Genomic DNA, 12470 nt, shown 5'->3' with positions numbered 1-12470 from the left:
CTCTGGTTACAAAACTGCATGGCTCGGAGGGAGACTTTGAGGTGTTTCAGTGTATACTCTTCATTTTCAGAGAAGAAAACGTGTCCAGAAATGTTCAGTGAGGGGCCTGAGCTAGGTGGTCCTTAATCAAAGTCCCTTTTGTGATTCTGTGAAGTTTAACCGAGTGATTTTTCCTGGGCTAACCACCTGGCTTGTTTTAGAAAGCCTCGAAACTTGCCATCAAGGCTGTGTGTGTACCAAAGAATGAATTAAACCAAGAGATGATCCACAACGTTTTTCAAAATGCCTTCTCCCTTCAAGATACTTTAAAACATACAATAAACAACCTTCAAGAGAAGAAAACAGAGGAGGTGACTAGCCCAGGTAATTACCTTTAAAACCAAAACAAAACTATTTTGATCTTAATCAAATACCAAATCCAACCAGGATTTCCATATGCATAATAGAACAGAAAAACATTTATACATGTAATGCAGACTTTTGTTATATATAACTTGCTTTTCTTTTAAAATACATAATAAATTTACCATGTAACTTTCAAAGCTGTCTTGCTTATCTGTGGCTCCTTCTGGATTTCCTTCTTCTGTGCATTAAAAAAATACTTAAATGACCCTTTTTTTCCTTTTATTTCCTTTTTTGGCACTCTTGCCCCTTCTTTCTCCCTCTAATCCTCATTGGGGATTAAAAAAAAAAAGAAAAGTTCTTATAACATTGTTACATAGTCAAGCAAATCAAATTCTCACAATGACTCTGTCTGAAAATATATGTCTTGCTCTTCACCCTGGGTCCCTTATTTTTCTGTCAGCAGATAGGTAGCATGCTTCCTTATCAGTCTTCTGGAACTGTGATTGATTATTCCATTGATCACAGTCCCTAAGTCTTTCAAAGTTGTTTTTCTTTATACTAATGTTATTGTAAAAAAGGTTCTCTTGGTTCTGCCCTCTTCATTCTGCATCAGTTTATATGAATCTTCCAAAGTTTCTCTGGAACTATCCTTGTCATCATTCCTTAGTAGCCCCAGAATTAATAGTCATTATATTTGGGACAAGAATTTTATTCTGGATGGTAGAGTGGAGGTAGTTAGGGGTTATGGGTGAGGGGTTTTGGGGAGGACTGAAACATTCTCTCCATATTGGATAAGTTGGAGAAGGAAATGAGAGTTGATACCTTTTCAAAACCCTAATCTCCTCCATTGTCTCTGTATGCTGTTTAAAGCCAACAGCCAGATTCCACTCTATTTTTCTACTCTTACTACACACTGTTCCCTATCTCACGTATTGCAGGAAGAACAGGCCTTCTCCCAACTCTCATCTCTCTATCTTTGCGTAGACTGTCCCCCAAGTCTGGAATATATTCTTTCCTCATCTCTAACTCTTAGAATCCCTATCTTCCTTCAAAACTCAGTTGAAATGCCTTCTGTACTTTCTGAATTAGTCTCTTCTTAATTAACATTCCCGTCTCCCTCTCCTCAATTACCTTGTATTTTAAAGAATCACACTTTTTGAGCAGGGGTACCTTTGGTGGCTATCTAGACCAACCCATGCATTAAAAAGAATCCTCTAGTGAAAATAAAATTAATACTACTTTGATTCTGTATTGTATTGATTTTATATTGTAATTGAATATGTATCTTCCTAAAGATACCTTTCTATGTCATTGAGTTGTGCTCTGAGTTAAAGTTATAATTAAAAGAAAAGTTGTTTTCTTTCACACTGGGTGCCCCTGGGATACTTCCATGACATCTGTTTGTTATCTTCAAGACACACAACTTGGCACCATCCTGAAAAGTTAGGTCATCAGTCTTTGGATGTCCTTGTGCAATTAGGGGAGTTTTTCACTTTTCTAATGAGAGAGCAAATCTGGCAGTTTTGATCCCCTAGCAAAGATGATAAGATGCAGATTGGTCCCACTGAACATTTCTTAATTGTCAGAGGGGGCCATAATTACCCTCACATGAAGCCAGACCACCTTTTTCAGTATAGCCAATTGTAATGTTCCTGCCCCAACCCTACAGCCTCTCACTTTTTCTCCATGCCTACCAAGACCTTTTCTTTGTTGTGTATCAATAAAGATGGTGCCCTCCTTCTCACTGAGGTTGTCAATCTGACCCACTTTGTTAGCAGTTATACATGTCACTGTTAATAAACTGATTTTGCTCACAGCTATGTACCTCAGTTTATCTTTATTAATTTTATTTGCCATACTCCACTATAAAATACCCAGCAAGTTGTTAGCTAATCTTTACTTGAAGACCCTCCAATGAGGGGACAGCCCACGAGCTCTCATGGCAGCCCATTCCACTTTTGGACAGCTCTAATTATTATGAAGTTTTTCTTGCCATCACACCTAAATTTACCTCTTTGCAGTTTCCAACCATTACTTTTGGTTCTTCCCTCTAAAGCCAAATGGAGCAAGTCTAATCCCAGCTAGGTGGTGCAGTGGCTAGAGTGCCCAGACTGGAGTCAGGAACACCATCTCCCTGAGTTCAAATCAGACCTCAGACACTTCCTAGCTGTGTGACCCTGGGCAAGTCACTTAACTCTGTTTGCCTCAATTTCCTCATCTGTAAAATGAGCTGAAGAAGGAAATGGCAAACCACTTAAGTATCTTTGCCAAGAAAATCCCCCATATGAGTCAGACTCAGCTGAACAAGAACAAAACAACAAATCCCTCCTCCATGTGATAGCCCTTCAGATGCTGGAAGATGACTATCAGATCCTCCCTGAATCATCTCCATACTAAATATTACTATTATCTTGAACTAGTCCTCCTAAGAAATGGATTCAAGGCCCTTTGTTATCCTGGTTGCCCTCCTCTGAACTCTCCAGCTTACCAATATTCTTCTTAAACTCTGGCAACAAGAACTGAACACAGTATTCCAGATGAGGTAAGACTAGGAAATTGCACCGTGGCCCTATCATGTCCTTATTCATGGAAGCTTCTCCTAATGCAGCCCAGCATTACATTAGCTTTTTTGGCTCCCACATCAATCATATTAAGCTTCTGGTCCACTAAAATCCTCAGATCTTTTTTATATAATAATTTTTTTTATTTTTAGTTTACAACACTCAGTTCAACAAGTTTTGGGGTTCCAAATTTTCTCTCCTCCCTAACCCTTCTAAGATGGCATGTCATCTGATATGTAGAACCTGATATAGGTTCTACATATACCTTCACGTTAAAGTTATTTTCCCAATAATCAAGTTGTAAAGAATTATAACCAATGAAATGAACCATGAGAAAGATGAAACAAAACCAAGAATCAAATTAAATTTAAAAGAGAGAGAGTGTGAGAGAGAAAGAGAGAGAGCATATAGTTTGCTTCAGTCTGCATTCAGAATCTGTAATTCTTTCTCTGGATGTGAATAACCTTTTCCATCATGAATCTTTTGGAGCTTTCTTAGAACCTTGCATTCTTGAGAAGAACCAAGTCTATCAAAGTTAGTCATCATAGAAGCAACGTGTCTGTGGTTGTATACAATGTTCTGGTTCTGCTCCCTTCACTCATCATCAGATCATATAAATTTCTCCAGGTTCTTATGAAGTCCATCTGCTCCTCATTTCTTATAGCACGATAGTATTCTATTACATTCGCATACCACAATTTGTTTAGCCACTCCCCAATTGATGGGCATCCCCTTGATTTTCAATTCTTTGCCACCACAAAAAGAGCCGCTATAAATATTTTTGTACATATGGGTCCTTTTCCCCCTTGTATGATCTCTTTGGGATATAGCCCTAGAAGTAGTATTGCTGGATCAAAGGGTATGCACATTTTTATAACCCTTTGGGCATAGTTCCAAATTGCTCTCCAGAATGGTTGGATCAGTGCACAACTCCACCAACTGCAGTAGTGCTCCAAGTTTCCCACATCTTCTCCAGCACTTATCATTTTCTTGTTTTGACATGTTAGCCAATCTGACAGGAGAGATGTGGTGCCTAAGAGTTATTTTGGTTTGCATTTCTCTAATCAATAGCGATTTAGAGTATTTTTTCATATGACTATAGATATCTTTAATTTCTTTCTCTGAAGATTGCTTGCTCATTTTCTTTGACCACTTATCAGTTGGGGAACCCAGGTCTTTTTAAGAGTAACTGCTGTCTAACCATGCTCTCCCATCTTGAACCTGTGAAGTTGATTTGTTTTTTAATCCAAGTGTAGGGACTTTATATTTATTTCAGTTGAATTTCATCTTATCAGATTCAGCCCCATATTCTAGGCAATCCAGATGTTTTTGAATCCTGACTCTATTGTTCACTATCTTAGTGATTCCACTTAGCTCTGTGTTATCTTCGTGTAAAATTTCATGAGCATTCTATCTATGTTGTTGTTTGGTCATTTTTCAGTCCTGAGTCTTTGTGACTCCATTTGGGGTTTTCTTGGCAAAGATAATGGAGTGGTTTACGACTTCCTTCTCCAGTTCATTTTATAGATAAGGAAACAGAAGCAAACAGGATCAAGTGACTTGCCCAGGGTCACATAGCTAGTTAAGTGTCAGGCCAGATTTGAGCTCAGGTCTTCCTGACTCCAGGTATAGTGCTCTATCCACTCTGCCATGTAGCTGCCCATGGTACCATTTGTGCCCACATTAATTTCCAGAAATAAATATTGACATCTGTTTTGATAAGTCTCAAATATCTTATCTCATAGCTTCTGTGGCTCTACTCTATCATCTTGTACAGGACTTACTGCAAGGAATCACTACCTTCTATTACTCTCTAATTCTTCCTCAATCTTTTACTTATTTACATTGTGTAGATTTTATTTCTATTTCTATGCTTGCATTGCTTTCCACCTGATAGAACAAGCCAAGCACAGTTTCACTAATGTATTTGTATCCTCAATGCCAGGCTTATAAGAATTGCTTCATGGTTGATTGATAGCCCCACTCCTGATCTCTCTTCTGGATTCAGCTGGGTGGTTGTCATCATCATTTGGTTGTTTATTTCTTTTTTAAAAAACAGGCTGTTTGCCACCACTCTGTCATCTCCTGGCAGAAATAGGCCGATCAATTTGGGGCCACTTAAATCAACTTTAAAGGAATTTTACATTTGATCCAAGTCATAACTTTTCTATGTTGTGATCTGTCTGTACCTCCTAGCACTAACATTTTGCTCATTAGCCTTGCTACTAAAAGATGGTATGGGCCAAAAGAGAAGAAACTCCAGAATGGTCTGGGGAGGCCATTGGAAAGTGATGATTGACCAAAATGAGGTGTTTAAATCATCCATTAATTTCAGGTATCCAAGTTTTCCCCATTTCCTGCAGTATGTCTTACTTAATTTGTTAAGCGTTTATTAGGCACCTGCTTATATTCAAGGCATATTCTAGATGCTCAGGGGGTTTACAGGGAGAGACAAATATAGACACAATCATTCTATGGCTTACAGTGTAGTACCAGGAACTGGTATATAAGACAATGTGGGTTGAGTGCACAAGAGTGGTGCAGACATGCTCAATAAGCATTTATTAATCACCTGCTGTGTGCCAGGCACTGTGGGAAGAGCTGAGGATATAAAGAAAGGCAAAAAACAGTTCTTGTTCTCAAGGAGCTCTGAGTCTAATGGGGGAACCAACACACAAACCACTATGAACAAACAAGATCTGTGCAAGATAACTTGGAGAGAGTCATCAGAGGGAACGCATTAGCATGAAGTGGTACTGGTAGAACCAAGAAGGCCAAGAGATGAGGTCTCTGTTGGGGGGATTCAGTGAAGACTTGTAGCAGCATAGCATTTTAGAGCTGAAAGGGATCTCAGAGAGCTGGCTCCAGCTTTGTGGGGGAGGGGACATTTGTGTTGGGTCTTAAAGGATGGGCAAGATTTCAGTTATCGCAGATTTGGGAGAAGAGTGTGATAGGTATAGTAAATGTGAGTAAAAGCACAGAGGTAAGAAATGATGGGATGTTTCTAGGAGATAGCAAGTAGTTTGATTAGGCTAGAGAGAATCTAGCTAAATATGAGACTAAGAAAAGCAGGCTGACAATAGATTGGGGGTTGGGGTTGGGGCTTTGGCTCATCTTGGGGAGTTTGCAAAGTGGCTGATGTGTTTGTTTGAAGCTCAGTTGTGTGTACTGATCCTAGTCTCTATTGGAATAGATGATTCTGGAAAACCATCATCTTTCTTTGGACCAACATATCCTAACAGAGGTTATCGCCAAACAAGATGGATGCCCAGTAAGTGATTCCTCCTAAGGCTATGCCCTGCTATGCCTATGGTGATTCTTTGTTGCTGAAGAAATGGTTGTTGGTAAGTATTACTGGTAAGATGCTCATGGCTCTCTTTTCATGTCTTAGAAGGGGACGAACCACAGCCGAAGCCACTGAGGAACCAGCAGGAGAAAAGTGAGGGGTCCACGCCCACTTTTGGCTCTGGGCTGAGCAGCTTGGCCAATACCACGGCCAGTGCCCCTCCCACCACCACCACCACCACCCCCTCCCTTTTCTCGTCTGCCTCTGCCTCTGGCATCAATTTCACACCATCCACTGCCTCCATGTTCCAATCTAACAAACCTGCTGCTACCACCACCGCCTCCACTGCTGTGACAACTGCCACAAGCTTCTGTAGCCCGTTCTCTTTCCACTTTGGGTCTGCCTCTGGCATCAATTTCACACCATCCACTGGCTCCATGTTCCAGTCTAACAAACCTGCTGCTACCACCACCGCCACCACTGCTGTGACAACTGCCACAAGCTTCTGTAGCCCGTTCTCTTTCCACTTTGGGTCTGCCTCTGGCATCAATTTCACACCATCCACTGGCTTCATGTTCCAATCTAACAAACCTGCTGTTACCACCACTGCCACCACAGCTGTGACAACTGCCACAAGCTTCTGTAGCCCGTTCTCTTTCCACTTTGGGTCTGCCTCTGGCGTCAATTTCACACCATCCACTGGCTCCATGTTCCAGTCTAACCAACCTGCTGCTACCACCACTGCCACCACTGCTGTGACAACTGCCACAAGCTTCTGTAGCACGTTCAGCTGTGGGGGCTCAGCAAACCCAAAACCGGCCCTTCCCCAGCCCGCCTTTGGCAGGGTGAGGCCCCCCACCTCCTTTGTCACCCCTGCCAGCACACAGCCAACCTTTGTCAGCACAAACTCAGGCTTGTCTTTGGGCCCAACCATCGCCTTCACCTTTGGGGCCACCATGCAGACCACCAGCAGTGGCACCAGCAGCTCCATGTTTAGCAGCATAACCCCGGCCCCCTTCACATTTGGGAGCTCTTTGGCTGCAGATAGTAGTGGGGGCTTGGCAGCCAGCACAGCTGTCCCCAGAACCAGCTCGAGCACTGCCGCGTTCAGCTTCGGTGCAAGCCAGAGTGGAACAGCCAGTGCTACCACCTCCTCTGGGGGTGCCTTGAACCAGAACTCCCTGGGTGCCCCAAGTCAGAGCACAGCCTTTATCTTCAGTGTGGCCAGCACCACTAAGAAAACACCTGTGTTTGGAGGCACTTCCATGCCTACCTTTGCCCAGAAGGCTCCAGCCCCTGGAGCAGGCTCAGTGGGCAATTGCCTTTCCTTTGGGACCCCAACCACATCCTTTGTGGGAGCAGGGCTGTCTTTCAATCCATTGACCCCTTCATTTTCCTTTGAGGCAGGATCCAAGAACTCTAGGCCCAGGCAGCGACTGAAGGTCCAGAGACAGCATAGCCAAAAGAAATAACCTGTACTGCCCTACCTTTGCCCCCAAACCTTTTCTTTCTTTTCCCAACCCCCTCTCCCCAGCTTGGCTCCTGCTGTGAAGAGCCTTATCCCTGTCCCCATCTTTGTACAGCAAACCCACCCCTCACTTCTCTAGTTGCAGCTGCCAGGAAGGCCACCACCCTGGAAGTAGCAGGGTGGAAACAAACCCTTTGTACTGAACAATTCCTCTGCTAAAACTGGAGAAACTTATGTACGTATCGTCAGTCTTTCCTTTCCTTTCCTGACCTGTCTCCTTGTTATGTATGCCTGTCAGCTTGGCCAAGTTAAGTTCAGAATTAAGTTAATTTGTTTATTAATTTGTTAATATATTAAGTTCTGAATTTTTTTAAAAAAATTAATTTTCAAAAAAAATGGGGGAGATTAATTGGTGGGGATAGGCAAGAAGCCTCTTGCTTAAAATGTAAATGTGGAATCAAAGTTTTAAAAAATAAGTAGTAGTCTTACTTTTAATGAGCAAATATATATATATCGTGTGAATTTCACAATGGGCACTGTAAACAAGATAACCAGACTGTGGGGAAGATGGGATCCTGGGTTAGGTCAGGTGTGTGGTTGTCCTTAAGAGCAGATGGGAAGGTAACTAGATAGATATGGCATTTATTAAGTGCTTAGAAAATCTAAAGGGCACTTTAAAAAAAAGAAATAAAGAAGGGGGAAAATGTAATAGAATGAGATCCTGAAAGGTAGAGTGGAACAGGAGAAAAGACCCAGAAGAAAAAGGGTATTAGATCAGCAGCTGGAAGAGACTACAGAATCCATCTAGTCTAACCCCCTTATTCTACAGAAGAAGAAACAAGAGTCCCAAAAAGTCTAAGTGACCTTCCCAAGGTCAATAAACAATAAGTAATTATAGCCCAGAATGTGAAAAGCATTTTCAGGAAATCTTATAAAAATGAGAGAGATACATGAACATAAAATAAAGATCAGGAGTAGAATATATTGTGTAAAAAAAAGAACAGGGCCAATAATCATGATTTCATCTTCTCATACAAAGTTAAAGCTAAAATAGATTTAATCAAAAGAGAAAAATAGGGAAACTTCACTATATGTCACCAATATTATTCAATATTGTATTAGACTATTTAAGATAACTAGACAGTATAAGGTTGGAATATTGCTGTGGTATAGGGAATGATGATGGTAGATTTAGAGAAAAATGTGGAAAGACTTAGAATTTATGAAGGAAGATGTTATCCACTTTCAGAGAAAGAGAAGTGGAAGTAAGCAGAGTACAGTCTTGTGCATATATATACATATATATGTATAGATAGATAGATAGATCCATGCTTAATTGTAGCCTTCTTGAGGGGGAGGGAAGAGAGTAAAAAGTACATAGCAGAGAACAAAAGAAAACCTACAAGGAAGCAAAGACAGATACCTTTGAACACAATGTGTAGCATTTATATATTTTGAATACTCTCTTATGTTCTGCTGTACACATAGCAATTTTTTTCTTTTATTAGTGTGTATTTAAGTTTAAAATAGATTTAAATATATAATAAAGTTATCATGTAACTTAAAAAATACTTGTTGATTGATATTTATATCAATTCCGTGTATATCTTGGATATCAAACCTTGATCAGACATGTTTGTGGCAAAGATTTTTCTCCTCAGTTAAAAGGTTCTAATTCTTATCCAAATGCATTGATTTTCTTCATACAAAAGCTTTTCAACTTTATGAAATCATCCATTTTATCTTATATGATCACATTTATCCCTTGTTAGGTAAGAAATCTTCTTCTAGCAAGTTATTCAGAGCACCTTCCATTTTCCTCTAAATTTTTCATGATGTGACATTTTACATTGAGCTCGTGTGTTTATTTTGAATCTCTAGTATTGCATGGTATAACATACTTTCCAGTTTTCCCAGCAGTTTTGCAAATTACTATGTAAGATTATTTCTGTGTCTTTTGACCTAGTCTATTCCATTGATCAACTCCTCAATTTTTTAACTTGTACCAAATAATTTTGATTTGTGTTTTTTACTATAGTTTGAGATATGGAAATGCTAGGCCTTCTTCATTCCATTAAATTTTTTTTGCATTGTTTTCTCTGAGATGCTTGACCTTTTATTCCTTTAGATGAATTTTGTTACGTATCTAATTCTATAAAGTAATTTTATTAAATCTGTTAATTAATTTGGGAGCTATCATTTCTTGTTATGAAGAAGTCAGTGTAAACAGTTAAGGCGGTACTAAGATTTTATATACATTTTGTCACTATATTCTAGTGATGGCCAGCATTTCTAGAACTATATCAAACAGTAGTGGTGGCAATAGCCATCTTTGCATTACTCTTGATCTTACTGGAAAGCCTTTTTTTTGTATTTAACAGTATTTTTTCCAATGATACATAAAGATAATTTCCAACGTTCATTTTTATAAGATTTTGAATTGCAAATTTTTCTCCGTCCCTTGCTCCTCCCTCCCTAAGACAGCAAGCAATCTGATGTAGTTTATACATGTACGGTCATGTTAAACATATTTCCACATTAGTCATGTTATTTCTCTGGACGTGGATAGCATTTTCCATCAGGAGTCATTTGGAATTGTCTTAGATCCTTGCATGGCTGAGAAGAACTAAGTTTATCACAGTTGGTCATCGCACAGTGTTGCTGTTACTATGTACAATGTTCTCCTGGTTCTTCTCACTTCACTCAGCATCAGTTCGTGTAAGTCCAGCTTTCTTTGAAATTTGCCTGCTCATCATTTCTTGTAGAACAATATTATTCCATTACATTCATATACCACAACTTGTTCAGCCGTTCCCCAGTTGATGGACATCCCCACAATTTCTAATTCTTGGCCACCACAAAAAGAGCTGCTGTTAATATTTTTGTACATTTTCCCTTTTTTATGATCTCTTTGGCATACATACTTAGTGGTATTGCTGGATCAAAGGGTATGCAGAGTTTAATTGCTCTTTGGGCATAGTTCCAAATTGCTCACCGGAATAGTTGAATCAGTTGACAATTCCACCAACAATGCATTAGTGTTCCAATTTTCCCACATATCCAACATTTATCATTTTCCCTTTCTGCCATATTAGCCAATCTGATAGGTATGATATGGTACCTCAGTTGTTTTACCTTGCATTTCCCTAATCTAATGCTTTGTGGAGTAGCCATTTGTTCTAGTTCCCTCTAAACATAGCATATTTTTTTGGCCTATCCCTGCCCACATTGAGATGTTGCAAGTTTTTTCACCTATGCTTGTGTGGATTTTATAGGCAGGCCCTTTCCCAGTGTCTGTTGACTTCTCCTAGACTTTCTACTTAGTCTTAAGGTAGAAATAGTCACTTTCTGTAATTTCACAATAGATCTCTTGATCTTTAGTCAGCATGGTATGAACTGTAGGTTTTTGCTGGAGTATGCTTGGGGGAGCTAAGGTTTCTGCCTCTGATCAGGTAGCCATCTTGGCCAAAAGTTGACCAGAAAGTATTTAAAAGAGAAGTGAAAAGCTGTGATGATTAATTGGATGTGAGGAGGAGAGTGGGGTTAAAGATGACCCATGCCTGGTTGAGTTGAAGGATAATGAAGGAATTGGCAGAAGGAGAGTGAAGGAAAGAAATTTGGTGGTGGTGGTGGTGATGAGTTGCGTATCAGACTAGCAGTTTCCTCATCTGTACAATGAGCTGAAGAAGGAAATGGCAAACCACTCCCATATCTTTGCCAAGAAAATCTCACATGGCATCGCAGAGAATCAGACACACATGAAATGACTGAACAACAGCAAGCCATTCTTAACCCGAAGTCTGTAAATTCATTAAAAAAAAACTTGATTTTAATATAATTGCTTTTCTTTGTTACCTTGTATATTTTGTGCATTTATAAACACAATATTAAGAAGAGGTTCATAGGCTTTACCACACTGTCACAAGGACACAGGGACCCATGACATATAACAGGTTAAGAACCCCTGGTTTAGACAATGAATTTGAGATGCTGGAGAACATCTACGTGACATTCAATAGAGAGCTTATTGGAGATGTAGAACTGGAGGTACAGAGTTGGGATTCATCAGTATAGAGGAGATAATGGAAGGACAATCTGAATATGGAAGCTAGCTCATGCCTATGCAGCACAGCAGCTGAGAGATAAGAGGACACTGCTGGGATTATGTTGGGTAAGAGGGAGGGAAACCAGCCTGGGATTGAAATCTCTCTGAATTGGACAAGAACTTTCTGGGCTATGAAAAGAAAATGTGTGTATGTGTGTGTGTGTGTGTGTGTGTGTGTGTGTGTGGTCATAAGGTAAGGAGAATGGGTGTGCAAGAAGAGTGGAGGAAAGCCGTTTCCATACTACAAGTATGAATGGTGGCCAGGAGGCACAGTCTTGATGAGAGTTTGCCAAGTAGGGCAGAAGACATCGTTGTTTTTTCAGTGCTATCCCACGCACAGTTCATGCCGTCCCTGGACCCAAGCCTTACATCAGAGATTCTTGACCTTTTTTATGTGATGGATCCCTTTGACAATCTAGGGAAACCCATGGACCCCTTCCAGAATCATGTTTTTAAATGCATAGAATTACAAAAGAAACCAATTATGCTGAAACATGGTAGCAAAAAAATTCAAACAAGAAGTTTAGCGACCCCAAGTTGAGAACTCTTTCTGGGGAGCAAGCATTCTATTCTATCTCAAGATTTCTAGCAGCTTCCTAAGACATAATCCTGTTTTTGTGGTGGCAAAGAATTGGAAATCTAGGGGATGTCTATCAACTGGGGAATGGTTAGACAAACTGTGGTATATGACTGTAATGGAATATT

General features: G+C 40.1%; 1 protein-coding gene across 1 annotated transcript in view; it reads left to right on the top strand.

The window, feature by feature from the left end:
* LOC118848099 (putative nuclear envelope pore membrane protein POM 121B) overlaps positions 1-9164 on the top strand; it is a 34403-nt gene extending 25239 nt beyond the window's left edge. The window contains exons 5-7 of the mRNA XM_036756849.1: positions 201-363; positions 6100-6177; positions 6298-9164. Of these exons, the coding sequence (XP_036612744.1) occupies positions 201-363; positions 6100-6177; positions 6298-7664 (1608 nt within the window). The 3' untranslated portion in view covers positions 7665-9164. The remainder of the gene's footprint in view (positions 1-200; positions 364-6099; positions 6178-6297) is intronic.
* Positions 9165-12470: the final 3306 nt, after the last annotated feature.

The sequence above is a fragment of the Trichosurus vulpecula genome, chromosome 4, assembly GCF_011100635.1.
Source record: "Trichosurus vulpecula isolate mTriVul1 chromosome 4, mTriVul1.pri, whole genome shotgun sequence".
NCBI lineage: Eukaryota > Metazoa > Chordata > Mammalia > Diprotodontia > Phalangeridae > Trichosurus > Trichosurus vulpecula.
Note: the sequence above shows the minus strand (reverse complement) of the source record. Positions and strands in the feature narration are given on the sequence as shown.